At 42.8% G+C, this 16,680-nt stretch overlaps 1 protein-coding gene across 1 annotated transcript; it reads right to left on the reverse strand.

Moving 5' to 3' along the window:
• Positions 1-1,898: 1,898 nt before the first annotated feature.
• slc38a8a (solute carrier family 38 member 8a) lies at positions 1,899-13,020 on the reverse strand. The gene is made up of 10 exons (XM_070907934.1): positions 12,817-13,020; positions 8,643-8,841; positions 8,219-8,375; positions 7,779-7,883; positions 6,758-6,815; positions 4,553-4,667; positions 3,243-3,390; positions 2,766-2,968; positions 2,640-2,691; positions 1,899-2,076 (listed from the first exon to the last, which is right to left on the reverse strand). Exons 1-10 carry the CDS (start codon positions 13,018-13,020, stop codon positions 1,974-1,976), a joined length of 1,344 nt encoding a protein of 447 aa, XP_070764035.1. The 3' UTR covers positions 1,899-1,973.
• Between the last annotated feature and the right edge of the window lie 3,660 nt (positions 13,021-16,680).

A 16,680-nucleotide genomic window follows, 5' to 3' on the forward strand; every position in this document is an offset into this window, starting at 1 on the left:
GGCCTCCTGTAGGGGAGCTGGTGGACAGGAAGCGTGTCACCAGGTTTACCTCAACAAGTGTCAATCAGGAATTTGCCAAACTGATCCACGTCAAGGTCATAACTCTTCCCTTCTATGGCCGTGTTCTTTTCTATCCTTCAACTGAGTGCATGTCAACTGAATGTCCAGTAACTTATTTGCTGTAGTATTAGGCCATGCTACTCTTCAATGGGTTTTGTGCATTTCTTACCTTCTTCTTTCTTTTCTAGTATTCCTATGAAGGAGACAGAGACTAAAATCTATTCTATGAAATATATATGACTAGAAAAATGGCATACAAGAATGAACATTCACTTTTATGGCAATGTTTAATGAAATATTAATTCTTAATGTATGTTTCAGTAAAACAGCTTTCTCTTCTTAAGTGTAGAGACTTATTGCAGGGATGCAAGTATTATATTTGGTCTTTAAAGAATATCTTGTTGAAATTCTAGACGATGTAGAGTGATGCAATTCAATAAAACTATAAAACTGAAAACTCTCCTTGGTGCCTTTGGTTTTTCCTGCTCGCTTCACGCTGAACGGTTCTAGCAGATCCGCCAATCATTTGAACTTGGTGGACTTTCTGTCCTGATGGAGGATGCTTCATTTATGGTTTGATGCGCATTCAAATTAGGATGGATGGAAGGATGTGATACAGTCTCAAGAAAAGGGTTTTTTTTGCAGCTCATTTGTGAAGTTTAAATCGGCAGTGACATTACAAAGACCCCATTTGATTGACATGCAATGTCACATGTACAATTTCCTGTTAGTATGAAATGGCAAAGTATATCATATTTTTTGTATACCAACTGCTAAAACAGTATGATTAGTATGTAGTATCTCTCAGCTTTTGACCATTTACAAAAAAAAAATCTGTTTCTTTGGAGTCCCCCAACTTTGTGTGGGGGCAATACTAAATCACTGTAGCGCCTGTGTAAACATCAATGTTGGAATCGCTTGCCGCACTTCCACACAGTCAACAAAAGGGTTTCATATAAAAATTATTTTATTCAATTATCTTTTCATTAACTCAATATTCACTGTTAACGTGACTACTAGACACATCATTACATACTTATCAAACATCAGAATGCAGCTTTTTTTTTTTTTTTTTAAACATACAAAACAAAAAAAGATATAACAAGACTTATTTACACACACACGCAAATATAACGTCTAAATGTCCTCCCTCCCCATCCTCCCCAACCTCTGTCAACTCAGTCTCATGTGGCTCTACAGCGGACACCAACAGGACTTCAGGCCCAATTCATCACATATTCTAGTGGTAACACGCAGACTGTGCAAATGACTGAAACGGTAGCAAATGTTTGGCACACATGATACTGATTTGATCTCACATTGGTACAATGTTCTAGCTGGTTTTTACGTTACACTAAAAAATTTTAACAGTGACCACCATTACAGTGAAATATAGTGCTCAAGAACATGATCACTTCAAAGAACAGTAACAATATAACACCCTGCCCACTATCAGTTTAAGGCTCTCCATCTTACCCACAGACTGTATGTATGAATAGGGTTTCTGCATACAGGCAGGTCTAATACTGATATGCTCTGTAGATCAACCACAATACAACAAACTGCAGAAATACCTGAGGATTTCAAGAGCCAGATCTCATCACCAGAGTGCAGCTAAGAACAATTAACCCAAATGAAAGTAACATACCTCGACACTGAAGGCGGGAGGGGTCTGTTTGTTTGTACCGGGCTTAGTCCATCGTGATAAAGGCCATAAGTTGCGAGATTTGAGGGGCCTCTTGATTGTTCAGGGGTCATGTCCATTATTAAAGAGTCCATGGCGGCCTTTTCCATGGGCTTTTTTTTTTTTTTAGATGAAGGGAAGGGGGGGGGGGGGTACAAGTTAAGATCTAGTCACCACTGTCTCCATGAAAAATAACCCTGGATCGGTGAGGGAGGAGGAAAAGATCCGATCAGATCTTCCCGAGGACCTGCATGACGGCGATGGTGGTGCTCTGGCCGAAGATGAAAGCTCCGCAGATCAGGGTCACCACTCCCCAAAGCGTGAGGATGACTCTGGAGAGGAGAAGGCACGAGCGTCAGAGACATGTAACAACTGAAGCAAATGTTGCAAGCATCTCTTCGATCAGTCACTAGAAAAAAAAATGTATCCCTTTGGTCTATTCTGGGTCTGACACTGTGAACGTTCTCTTAAGACAAAAATCTGCGGCACCAACTATGGAGTCAGTCAGTTAGCTGCGGGCTACAACGTCAGCCCTGTTTTTTTGCCTAAATTTGTGAACATTTTGACTGGGGAGGCACACCTCACAGTTTGAAAGCCTCTGGTCTATGCAATGTTAACGTAAACTAGGTTTAGCAGTTCAGAATGAAAAAAGGTTTTTACCTCTAATTACAGAACCCTTAAATACTACTTTAAAATGCTTCAAAGAAGCCACTTAAAAGTTTAAATTAGAGAAACTTTGAACATGTACAGTTTTACTGTTAAGTGAGGACATTGATTAACAACTTTTTTTACTCCATTCATTCTTTCTTTGTCTCTTGAGCATTTCTTTGGATTATCACCCAGACACATATTTACATTACATTAACATTTAAATGAAGTTTTTTTTCCCCCTCACCTGGTCTTAAAGGACACTGGCTCAGACTGCATGGCAAACATCAAACAGAGTCCTGTTCAAACACATCACAGGGATTAAGGGTTGCAACACAGAAGGGAGAATATGAATCTATAACCGGAATGTTACCTGGGAAGATGAAGATGAAAAAGGCGCTGATCCCTCCGATGACGCTGATGACCTTGCTGATGTCCGGTACAAACGTGGCGATGAGCAGCGTCACCGTTATCCACAGGACTGTCAGCGCGTAGCGGCTGCGGCTTTCAAACTCGGGCGTCGCGACGCCGTCACGCCTCCGCCGCCAGCTCAGCAGGGGGTCCTGGATCACTGATCTGATGTGCAGGAACGGGTGTGTTTTTGATCAGTACGGCTACAGACAGACAGCTTTCATGCAGCCAAAACATTGTCTTTGTAAAGTAAACATTGAAACCCAGGCAGAGAATTGAAGGAGGTCAGAGGTTATATGTACTACTTCAATACTGTCAATAAGAGGAAACTTTTAAACTTTATCTTGACTTTGGATGATTTCATTTAGGAGATACAGTGAGACAGATTGAGTCTGATTCAACTGAAGCGGTATGAATTCCCAGAGGCCGTGTCCCTGACCTGCCCAGCAGCAGGATGATGGGATAGATGGTGATGATGGAGACTCCGAACAGCAGCCTGGCGATTAGCATCAGAATGTCATCGCCGGTGTACGACATCAGAATGTCGGCCTTCACGTCCTTTCCAAATGTCATGTACCCATAAACCCCTGCAACAGAGAGAGAAGCACGCCGCTCCTTTATCCATCAGCAGCAAATGCGGTGTATCTAAAGCCAAATGGAAAAACTGACATTTTCACTCACAAAACATGCTTGTCTGAACGTGAATCAACAGACACATAACTCTTCTTATTGGGTGGGTGTATGAATGAAGTTAAATGGATTTTGGATAGTGGAGCAGTGTGCCTGAAGCATGAGCAATCTGTCTCATAGAACATGACTTATAGGTGTGAAGCTAAGAATGTCTCAACGTGTGCCATCTGGAGGAAATAAGACTAAAGCTGTGTCCCAATTCTATACAACATACTAACTGTATGGACACTTATCTTGTGTATCTACATATGGAAGTTAGTAAGAAAGAAATTAGCTCTTTTATACCAACAGGAAATGATGTAATTTGTGCTACTGACGATTTACGTTAATAAAGACACAGCAGAAATATTTGAGATATTCCTGGAACTGTTTCATCATCATCATCATCATCCACAATGAGTTTGAATGTTGCGATTCACTCTTCCTGGGAGACGAGTGTCCATCAACAGCTCACTCAAAAGTTGTGTTTTTTTTTAGTATGCCTGTTACGAGTATACTTTATTGTAGTGTGAACACACTATGTAAAGCTAACTTGCTGATCATTTCACAACAATCTATTCTCAGTGAAGTTGTCGTGACATTTCTCTCAAAACCACAAATGTCAACCTCATGGTGGCGCTACAGGAAAAGTCAGGGGTTCAGGAACACCATTACGGTTCATTTACTGGAAACCTTGAATATCTGTAAAGAAAAATTACACTGCAATCCATTCAAAGGTTGTAGAGATTCTTCAGTTTGGACCGAGCGACACCGAGCCAAATATTGTTCATGAGGACGCAACTGCTTTCAAGTGTCATTTTACAACATAGAGGCTGTGACTTCGCCTCACTTCGCCTGGATGTGGCCTGCACAGATTAACATAAAAAAAAGGGGGGGGGGGGTGCAATCATACCTCTAGACCACACTTCTCTATCAAAACCACCCAGAAACACACAGTTCTTATTCTCTCCTGTTTGCTCTGGTGCTGATGCTGCGCTGGAAATGCATGGAGTGAAATCAGAGCATTATAATCATGGGAGAGTGGATGGAAGAGAGGGGGGGCGCAGAAACCTGTCTGACCTGTGAGGGAGTAGATGACGAGACAGAAGATCATGGAGACCACAGAGATGAAGACCCAATGAGAGAGCCGCTGGTTCTCCATGCTGCTGTAGATGGCGATGGACGCCTCGTGGCACTGGAACAAACACACAGACGAGAAAGTGAACTAACAATCTCAGATTTGTTGGAGGAAACTCCAGGGTGAGCCTAATTACAGATCCAGGGACAGATGAGGTTGTTGGTCAGACAGATTGTGTGCCTCTCTAGCCGCCATCCTTGGATTTTTCTCATCTGTCTGGAGCTCGCAGTGCAGCGTGAGGATTCAGAGGTCTTATTATCTCTGACCTCTCTGCCGGTGTGATGAACTGAGATGAGATAGGGAATTAAATGAAGGCTACGGTTCCTGGAGGGGCACAGTTAAACCATCACAGAGGTCAGGATGCAGACTCTCGTCTCCACTTGATCCCAGCTGCCATCGCCCGTTTTTTTTAAATCTCGCTTCCCCTTTCCTGCCTTCCCCTCCTCCACTCCTCTCAGGATCTCATCACCTCTGTTTTCAACCCTCTGCAGGGCAATCGCTCACCCTGAGGCAGCGTCCCTGCGTGTTTGTGTGAGAGGACATGCATCAGTCCTTTCGCACTTTCCCCTCCTTTTATTAGATCCCGCCAGCATCCCTCAGGGGTTACACCTTGGCAACGTGGGAAGTTACACATCAGTCAGTCCTGCTTTAGATTGACAGAATGATCGTTTTCCCGTACTCTACCCTGCTATTAAATATGAAAAGCTCACCTCTGCTGAGCTCCCGCGGAGCACAGCGGCCCCGAGCAGCGCCAGCCTGCTGACCTTTACACTACACTTAAACACACTCTCCTGAGAAAGTCCAGGTCCTGAAGACTATTGAGAAAACCCACTCGGCATCACTTCAATGTCTGCCGTTGTTTACAACATAGAAATATGATGAAGCACTAACCAAACTCCAAAAATTATTTCCTCATTAACTGCCTCCACCCCCCATACAATGGAGGTAAAAAGAAGAAGAGTAAAGCATAGAGCATCACCACATCGGACACATCTTTAGATTTTGCCTCCTCTATTGTTGTGTACGTGGGGTGTTTTTTCTTTGGTACCAGGCCCGTCCAGCTGTGTGCGATGCAATGTGCAAAGCCACACAGAGCCGAAAGTCCAAACCTGTTGAACTCTGACACCGAGCCAAACTGACCTTTTTGAGCACAGCCAATGGCTGAAGGCTACTGCGAGTGCGAGTTTAAAAAAAAAAAAAAGGGACAGACCTACATATTCGCTTCTTGCCGAGAGTTAGATGAGAAGACTGCTAACACTCACGTGTTTGTACAGTAAACATGAAGCTACAGCCAGAGGGCTGAGTTTAGCTTAGCTTAGCTTAGCATATAGACTGGAAGCAGCTAGCCTGGCTCTGTTCAAAGATAACAAAATCTATCTACCAGCACCTCTAAAGCTAGGTCTTAACAGTTTATAAGCTGTAGCGCGGGACTTTTACATATAAACGAACGTCAGTTACATTCAAGCTGTTCCCAAACGGCTTCACGCAATGCTGATTAACCCTATCACCGCCAGGTGAATCTCAATTAGAACGCGTAAATATAATACATACAAATACAGAGACAGAACTGATTTTTACTAATTAGTTAGAGAATGGAGTTGACGCAACTCTCTCTCTCTACATGGCTCTGGGTTACGGAAAAACCTGTGGGCATTCGCCAGAAGGGGGAGCCAAAGGTTCCACACTCCAGCTTTAACTAAGAATCCAAAACTCCAATCCCATAGACTCCCCCACTGCCCCCATAAAGCTGCACTGACATTATTTTTCTGTTGTAATGTGAAGAGACCATTAGGAGGTTTCTGGAGAGTGATGCAACTTCATTCAAAATGTTCCATTCACCTCCATTGTTTCAGGGTGGAGGCAGAAATCTGAGATGGACCTGGATAAATACTCTCAAACCCAAACTATCCTCGAGGCCAAAACAAAATACCTTCCTAACTTGCTGGGTAATCACTTTTTAAATGTAGTCACATGCATGTATTTGCAATTTTGCAGCCGTTACTGAAGCATGCATGTATACATAAACCTTCCCACACACAGCTGCACACTCAGTGGCCTCCAGCCTCACCATAGAGCAATGTTCCACACACATGTTAACCAAGTCTCACAGGGTCTTACATGAATACATTTCAAATTGTTGCACTCACTTGGAAACCAAAGCAGATGGTCGGGATGACGCTGAACATGGAGGCCCAGGAGCTGATCCTGCACGCAGACGGGAGGAGACACAAGAGTCATTTTCGGGGGTTCACACATACCACGAGAAGAAAAAATAAGCTATTATTAGGGCACAATTCATAATGCCGTGGCATTTAGAGACACTTCGCCACGGAGTTCATCCGTCAATCACAGGCGCACAGCTGACAAGAGCAGCTGAGGTAAGTCGGCGAGCCAGACACAGCACCTTGGCAGAGACACAGGGGTTCAAGGAGAGGAGCGAGCAGAGGGGTTTGATCTACTTTGTCTGTCCTGGATTCAAAGCAGATTTATGGATAAGAGTCATGGCAGTCATATTTCCTGGAAGCAACCTCATAACATGAACTTGCTCTGGTGATTAAGTTTATTTATTGCATAGAAAAGACTGCCTCAAAGACAAAACTTTACTTTTTTTTTAAAAAAAGACACAAAAACCTACTGTTTAGCTTTTTGTTCTAATTATCTTTAGTTTTTTTCCTCCCAAACTGCTGAGGTTTGAAGGCAGATTATACACACATTGCTTCAGTCATGCAGACAAGAGTAAATACAGATCACTGAGCATATATATTCACAGAAAATTATTTTGACAGCTACAGACTCTGTTGTCGTCACAAGAAAGCAAAACAAATTTAAAAAGGAATAGTTTGACATTTTGAGGAATACTGCCGTTTGCTTTCTTGCCGAGAGTTAAATGAGAAGATCAATACCGCTCCTTGCTATCTCCTCGCTAAATATGGAGCTACAGCCAGCAGACGGTTAGCTTAGCTTTGCATAAAGGCTGGTAACAGGGGGAAGCCGTCAGCATTGCACTCCTGATGGAACCAATTTGTCTGCAACTGGACACATCTACTCTCAAGACTAATTTTGAGTTCACAAGCCATTGTGACCAGTGGAGCAAATAGATTGTTTGGAGCCATCATTTGTCCCCTCCTACGCACGCACACACACACACACACGCGCGCGCATACGTACCCACTGGTGTAAAGAGGGGTGATGTGAACCAGAACAGAAGGCGTGGTGTGGTATTTGATGATGATGGCAATGGTCAGGTAGGTCGCAGCTAGAGTGCCCAGAACACTGTGAGAGGACAGAGACAAAACGCCGGATTCAGACAGAAATTACAACAAAAACCCCCCAAAAACGCTGACACATTTAAGCCAAAGTGCAATGGATGAGTGGATTACTGGAAACTGACCACAGGGGTCAGATCCTTCAATAGGGTCACGTTAGCCGGCCATTTATCCACATGAATGCTTTGTGAATGGAAACAAAGACGACTAGAAGCCTCAGCATAAACGCAGTATGTGTTAAAAACAACAAAAACATTGTGACAAAAACTAAAAAAAGTGGAAGATCTTTGCAAATGTAAGACAAATTGTGCATGCAGCGCACTCCCACATGCGACGCCTGACCTGATGTATTTCTGAATGCTGATCTCTTTGGGGATGGACAGCGGCAGGATGAGGAGGATGCAGAGCAGCACCAGGGCGAAGCGCTGGTCTGTGTAGAAGTGGTGCGGCATCTCTGACTCCGGCAAGCCAGTCACCAGCTCATACAGGGAGCCGCACACTGACGGGTCAACGACAACACGCAGACATGACATGCAAGCACATGCAACCAAAATATACTGGAGGAAGCACAGAAAATGCTAAATGATCAGAAAAGTCTCATTTCAACAGTTCATGGATTCCACGACAAGTCAGTTTAGAACGCAGGTCTGTTCAAACTCAAACGGGTTATTTACAAAAATGAATATTAATGATACAGCTAAAAAAGATTTTTACAAAAAAGTACTTGGCGCTAAGGCCTGCACACTCTGCTGGCTCTACGACTCACACTTCTCCAGCTGGTCATCCACGATAACCAGAAAGGCCACAGAGATCATGAAGAGGTTGAAGACGAAGCAGATCTCGCACAGCTGGCCGATGGCCGGCCCGCACACCTCCTTCACCACCGCCTGGTAGGTGCACTGGCCACTGATGGACGAGGAGTAGCCCAGGATGATCAGACCACTGACCAGGAACACGAGGGAGACCTGAGTGGATGAGGGAGAGCAGAATGACGGAGCTGAGAGATGCAGTTGAAACATTTTTAAAAAAGGCAGGATATTTGTATATCTGTATGCACACACACACACTGAAACTTTGACCTCATAGCTTCAAATTATCACTTTGCCTTAGCGTGTCTTTCCACCAATTTGCCTGATCCAAATGAAATAACACCAGGCAACCCACAAACCCATCCCTTAAAGCTACTTTACGCAGAACTTTTGATCGTAGCATCTTACAAATCATTCTGATGACTCCAGTTTTAATTTGTAATAGCCATGCTAGCTGCTCTATGAGGCTGTACTTACAGCAGCAGTGCTTTGAGCCGACGATAGCATGCTAACACACTCACAATGGCAATGCTAACATGGCAACGTTTAGCTGATGTTTACTGTGTCCACCATCTTAGTTTAGCGAGTTAGCAGGCTAACATTTGCTAATTAGCACTAACAACAAAGTACAGCTGAGGCTGATGTAATTAGTTTTGTAGATATTTTAGTCATAAACCAAAGTAAAGTACATACAGATACATAGACACATTTTAACCTGATGATGGCGCTAGATGAAAAGTCAAGGGATCACCAAATTATTATTATTATTATTATTATTATTATTATTATCCTGGAGGTGAACACATCTGAATGTCCCTACCAAATTTAACGGACATCCATCCAATAGTTGTTGATACATTTCACTCAAAACCTCATGTGTCAGCCGGATTTATCGGTCTAGCTCTCATTTAGAACAATATTCTTCTTTTTGTTAAATGGGGAAAAAAAGCATTTTTGATATCAACACTGAATGCCAGGAATCGTATTCAGGATACATTCGAAAAACAATACCAAGTCTGACGACCGGACGGTGTCAAAGTCATACATTTTCAAATCCTGCACACAGAGCAGTGGCTTGAATGAAAACTGCTTCTAGAGATTCTAGATAGATTGTATATTTCATTATTCATTTGTTTATTTAACAGGGACAATGCACACTACGTTTGTGCCACATATATAACTAAAAACTAATTCCCATCTGAGGCCACCAGTTATGCACAGGTTGAGATGGTAGTCATTTGTTGTTTGCATGTACAAATCTAGAAAAAAAGTTTCACATTTTTCTGTAAAAATAAAATGTTCCATTGTCTGGTCTTCACATTTGTTATTGCTTATCTAAATTTAAGGCAGCCAGTTTTGATTAATAACACAAATGACACTAATACAACTAGTGAATGCCTGGATGGCTGCTTGTCGTTCTGCGGCAGTAAAGCAGTGCGACGAGCCGATTTAATGAAAAGTGCTTTTGTGAAAGAACCTGATGATACTGGAAAATGACACTAAGGAAAACTAATACAAAAAGGATAGGAACTATTTAAGAGGCCTCCCTATGGAATATGTAGTGTATGTCTTTTGTGAACCCTTGTGCTCTCAGAAATGCTTGCTCTGGATGCCGGGGGCCTGGGATAGAGAAAAGGGAACGGATACAGATTAACCGACAAGGCCAACTTAACCATATTAACCAATTTTGGCTTTTATTTTTTACAGCTGCCATGACATAACATCAAAAGGATGTAAGACATGTAACAAGCAACTACCTTCACCAGGAGGCTACCCCTCCATCCCTGCTATGTATCAGGATTAATGTCAGTGTCTTCTGGGTCAATATGCTGATAAGAAGCAGTGAGTTACTGAACTCTAATGAAAGGCGTGGAAGATAAAGTGTTTCCTCAATAACAATAAGAAAACCAGCTACACAACCTAAATAAAGAGAAGGGAAAAACACAGGAGAGAGGAGACATCCTTCAGGGTTAAAGATCCCTGCTGAACAGTTATGAAGTCAAAGTCTGGAGTTAGTCATCACAACATGGACATACCAATGACAACATTAACTAAATAAGGTCTAAAGAAGATCTGAGGGGGAAATATCTGGGAGTGACTTTAGAAGAGTGTAAAAGAGAAAGCTCGGACACAAAAGTCTGTGATCCAATTAAACTCTAGAGTCCCTGTCAAGTGTCCAGGCAGGTATGTAGAATCGTTGCAGTGTAATGTCTGGCCTAATTGGTAAGTAAAGAAAATTCTGGTCTTTGACCTCATTTAGCACCAATTACACTGTCAAGTAAAACCATGCCAGAGCTCAACAAGCTAAACGTTTACTGGCAGAGATTGTCCGGCAACTATTTTTAATGCCGATATTGATTGCCGAAATGTGTAAACAAAAGGTACTAATCTTTAGGCACTGAGCAGTGCAGGGCATCGTCCCAGATCAAGATGCAGAGGATTCATTTCAGAGGAGGGCGGTGTGTGTCGGGGAGGATCGTGTAATTTTGTCACAATGTCCTTTTCCTGTCACAATTTTCCAAAGCCCAAGTGATGCATCAAACTGCTCATTTTGTCTGAACAACAGTCTCAAACTTTACAGTATTCATTTAAAAGATGCAAAACACCAGCCAATTAGCAAATCTTTTGAAACCTTATGGAATAAATAATAATAACAACAATAAAAAAAACATCTGCATTAATACTAATATTAATATTAATACGACAGAGTTAAAAGACTGTAGTGTGAAAGAGGTTTCTCATAATGGCACTACATAAAACCGAGGGGTGTTTGCCAAGGGGCTATTAAGCTTTTCTGTTTTGGTTTTACAGAACATCTAAAGTGGTTAATCCAACTACCTGAAAAACAACTGCATCCAGCAGAATAACTCAGATAAATATACTATTCACTACCTGGTCAGCACCGAACAGCAGACACACAAAGTTAGCAACTAGCTAGTCAAACATTTCGCACCTAAAGAGACACGTTTTCCTCAGGAGTTTGTAAACGGAGCTAAAAGCTGAGTGAATATTGGACTTACATTATCAGGTTGCCAGAAACACAACAGTAAATGAATGCTAATGTTGCTCCGTGTAATTACGCAACTGTTTGCTAACGCGTTAGCCATGTTAACATTTTTATGAGCTTGTGATATGTGGTGGCTGTGCATCTGCCCGCTTGTTTTGACATTTTTTCAGGCCCCTAGTGGCCAAAAATAAACACATGCAGCTTTAAACTGAATGTTTAAATTGTTGTTGAATTATGTCTTACAAGTTTTGGTGGATAAAAACGTTCTTTGTTTCAGAATTGGAGGACACCATATTAGTGTCAAATCAAAACAGCCTACAAGCAGAGAAAACATTACAACTGACACATCAGAGGACACAGACAACGTATATTACAACACATTCAAGCCTTATTTTGATCAAAGTCTGCAGGAAGGCAAATGATAAAGGAAGAAGCAGCAAAGAAGCAGATACAGTGAACGGAGGACTTTTCAAACAGAGCAGATGAGGAAAAAGAAGGACTACTGCTGGGTGATTTATCCAGTGGAAGTTAGAAAGGAGGACAGTGGCAGTGACACCGGGAGAATAAAGGGAATGATTTATATTTTTCTATCCGGCTATTTGACGGTGGTTTGATCTTTAGAGTTATACAAAAAGAAGTAAAAATAAAAAAGGGAACACATACTTTAGTCCAAACCTACAGTGAATTTCCCTCATCCACACTGGAGAGGAATAAAAACTAAAAACGTTGAGACAGGTTGAGTGCGCAATAAAAATCCCCAAAACAATTTCAACATGCATGCAGTGGTGTGGGTGGCAGACTGGAGAAAGGAGGTGATAAGGACAAAGTGAATCTAAAAAAGGTGCTGAGGTCAAGTCTAACATGGCCTCTCCTGTCAGGTGTCACAGATCACAATCTGCTTAATTGATCTCAGTGGACCTCAGCCCTCAGTAGATAAGATGCTTCTCTCCCTTCAACAAACTTCCAATAAAAATATATATAAAAACCTGACCTCCACTTTCGGTAAATAACCTTTAAGTTTGGGTTTATCAACTTTTCTCTGCCAGAACCCAGTAACGCGGAGAAACCGTATCTTCTAAGAGTAGAAATATCTATTATTTATATTAAAAAATAAAAATGCCCACCAGCTCCACGGTGACTGCGCTGCGGATGCCCCCGGCTCTCTCGAAGGCCCAGGGGAAGTTGAGGAGCCCGGCGCCCAGGGCGGATTTCAGCATGATGAAAATGGCCCCCATGGAGCCGAGACGAGGCCCGGCGGCCACGTCCAGCGGGGGTTTGGCCGAGGCTGAAGCCAGCAGGCTGATACTCTCTCTGGCTAACTCCTCCATGCTTCAACCGGCGGGAAACTCACAAACTCACACACTGACGCACACGCGCGCTCAGGGGCTACGTACATACACCCACGCGACCTGGCGGCCAGCTCTCGATCACTCCCCGGGCACGGTGCTGCTCTCTGTGGGCCGGGCCGCTCACTGAGCAAGGTGAGCCGGGTGGAAGGAGGAGGGAGGGGTGGGCCTGCCGGAGGGCTGCTGCTGTTGCTGCTGCTGCTGCTGCTGCTCCCTTCAGGTGCTGCTCGGAAACTGTACCGAACCCTTCAGGGAGAACCACATGGGGCTGTCTGTGCTACATTTTTAATTACATTTTAATACACAAAGTGGTGGAAGAAGTACTCAGAACTTTTATTTAATATGAGTCCCGCATTCAAAATGTCTTTTGATTAAAAAAAAATATTAACATCAAAATGTACTTAAAGTACCAAAAGTCCTCACTATGCAGCAGGACATATTATGTTACTGGGTTGTAAGTAGTGATGCATTATGTGTAAGAATCTCCTCAATGTTGCAACTGGCAAATTTGGAGCTGATTTCAACTGAGTACTGGGCAGCTACAGCGCTCTATAACAATGTATCATCATTTATCGTTTGATTTATATTTTGTATCTATAATGTGGATCTGCAAAGTTACTAGTCACTTAGGTTGTCAAATAAATGCAGTGGAGTAAAAAATAAATCTCAAAATGATACTCTAATACAGTACTAGTATTTAAGATGTACATAATTACATTCCACCACTGCACAAATGAGAATAAGAATATAAGTGGCACAGTAAGATGCAGTGGAGTGGTGTACCAAATGTAATAGACGAGCTTCAATGGATCTTCTATGGATGAGAGTGCTTCAACTTTCCCATAACTTGAGAGCAAGTCTGTGTGTCATAACAAAATGCACAATTGTGATATTTTTGTGTTAGAAGTTAAACAGCAAATATAATAAAATCTTTTGGCTGTGAATTTTGTCAAAATCCTTCAAATGTGCGCATATAACTCAGAGACACAGTGTGTGTGTGTGTTTGTGTGGGAGTGTGTGTAGGGGCGTGTTAGGCTGCCTGGCTCACTGTCAAATCTGTTGATGTCAGTATGGGAAAGGGATGGAGGGAGCTGCATGGATAAAACAGCAAAGAACAGCTCAGACATATAAAAGGAAGAATCTGAAAAGTCGAGAAGTTAAAAAGGTATGAGAAGCGTGTCGGAGGGGTGGGGTGGGGGACACAAGAGGACGTCTGTGTGGGGCCAGATTGTCCTGGTTGTTTTCTCACAACTTCAGGCTGTGATGAAAACTTAAATCCACAAAAGGTTCAAAATGTTAGCAAGATTTGCCATAAACGATGTCGAGTAGGTCAGGGGAGGAGGGGGTTGCTCATTTCAAACAAGATTTTGACTTAAAGGTTGAGGAAAAGTTGTTGAGAGGGGTCAGTGAATGTGGTCTGTCTGTAAAGCACAAAGCCTTTCCATTAGTGTTATTCATCTTCACAGAAAGTTTCAACAACTTAATGGGTAATACGCCGACTTCCTGTCCCCCTCACCGTCTTCCCTCTGCATTAAAAGCTTTCATCCTCTTGGTCTTTTGACGTCAACACAAAAAAAGATTGTTTTTGTCCATGACTCATCGTTGTGCAGCTTTGTCTGGAAGAAGTAAACATGAAGCAGTCAGAATTACTCAACTGAGAGGACAATGATAGTCGAATAGTGTCGGGTAGCAGTAACACGGGCACAGCAGCAGTGGTGGTAGAAAAGCCAAAGACACTTTTGTTTGAGTCCCCCCTCCCCCCAAAAAAGAAATACATCAACATCACTTTATTTCACTGGTGAAATGTGAAATTGAGTTCCTGCCTTTTAATTTCATGGATGAAAATGAAAAAGCAACACAAATCAATTTCCTGCAGTACGGTCACCGGGTAACAAATTGTAGCCCCGTAGGTCAAAGCCAGCTTTCTGAAGGAAAGGAAGGACATGGACTGAATCAGGAAGTAACATGCTGATCTGCATGCATAACCTTTACAATTTAAAGGAAGTGTGGGTGTGAGTGAGGAAAATGAATCTCACGCGTTGAGATCATGGGTAGTGTAAATATGGGGGTCTTTTCACTGCTTTGGTGTTGCAGACCTACCTTAAGATCTCAGAGGGTAGGGAAATTAGGTCCTAAACTACAGTTCATTTACTAAATCTACAGAAATAATGAATGTTTTTAATTCGCCACGCTGGCTTCAATGGCTCCAGGGACTGTCACTTGGTTGGTCCAACACTTTGGTGTCATCATCAGGTCAAAAATGTTCATTTGTCCAACACTTTGGTTTATGACCAAAACCTGATAAACTAACGACATTCCCATCAGCCTCTGCAGTTTGTGTTTAGTGCTAATTAGCAAATATTAGCATGCTAATACACTGAACTACGATGGAACATTATACCTTCTAAACATCAGCATGATAACATTGTCACTGTGAGCATGTTAGCATGCTGACATTAGCATTTAGCTCAGTTTTACAGCCTCACAGAGCTGCTAGCGTGTCTTTGTCTTGTTAATATTAGCATTCACTACTTTCAAATAAATTTAATGACATTTTAAAACTCTATTTTATTCCTGTGATACAAACAATTACAATTATCTAAAAGGCTGAAGTCCAAGTAAAGTTACGAGTCACTTGTGTTAAATTCCACGTTGAGTCTTTTTTGATTTTGTCAAGTCAGGTCTAAAGTCATCTGATTCATGCCACAAGTCTGACTCGAGTCGCGACTCTTTTTTAAAAAGTTTGTTCACTAAAACTCAGATCAGCGACACAGTCTTTGGTCATAAGGGAACAACTTGGAGATATGTTGGAGGACTGATGAAAGCAGTGTGAAGGACACGTGAACAGGTGTGACAGGAGGGGAAGCAGGAGTGTAGATGTTAGCCAGCCTTTCATGCCCACATACGTTGGATAAAGTGGACGGGGAGCGGTACAGGCTGGTAGGACATATGATGAGGGAAGAACTGATGAATCGGAAGGGGGTGGGGGTGGGGTGGGGTTCAGGGTTCAGCTCAGAGCCGCCGCGGTGTCTCTTTCAACTTGCTGTCCAGGATGTGAGCAGGCGACCCGATTGGCCCGACAAGAAGTCCTGGCATCTGGGAACCGTGGAGGGAAAGAGGGCATGTGACCTCCACTCACCACCAGCTTTCCCAAATCTTGTTAGCGCAGCTAGCTGGCTCTGGGGTCATTTCCCAGTTTCCCAAGGTTCCAAGGGAGATTAGTTCTCCAGTGGGGCCGTCATCCAAGAGGACGGGTGACAGATTCACAGGCTGATCTGGCCTATTAGGCTCGGATAAAGAGCCAAAGCTCAGACCCCCCCGAGCACACCGACACATATCACCTCTGATGAAATCAACCTGCATCACTGAATTCAGCCCATAACCAACACTAAAACCACAAGTGAGATGGAATTAGTCCATTCAATCTATAATTACTCCAGAGAAAAATATGCAATTACTCCTTCTCAAAAGTCCGCCAAGGAATGCATTTCAGAAACCTGCAGAGTAAAAAAGGAATTAGCTCATGTCACAAGTTTAACCTCCACCTTTCGGTTCAGCCTCGCCTGTGGCGGCTGTAGCCAAATGTTTTGGAGGGTTCCATCACATCTTTGGGATGCCAACAGTGCAGTCATGAGCAACTTT

This window comes from Enoplosus armatus, chromosome 6 (assembly GCF_043641665.1).
Source record: "Enoplosus armatus isolate fEnoArm2 chromosome 6, fEnoArm2.hap1, whole genome shotgun sequence".
NCBI classification, from domain to species: Eukaryota; Metazoa; Chordata; class Actinopteri; order Centrarchiformes; family Enoplosidae; genus Enoplosus; species Enoplosus armatus.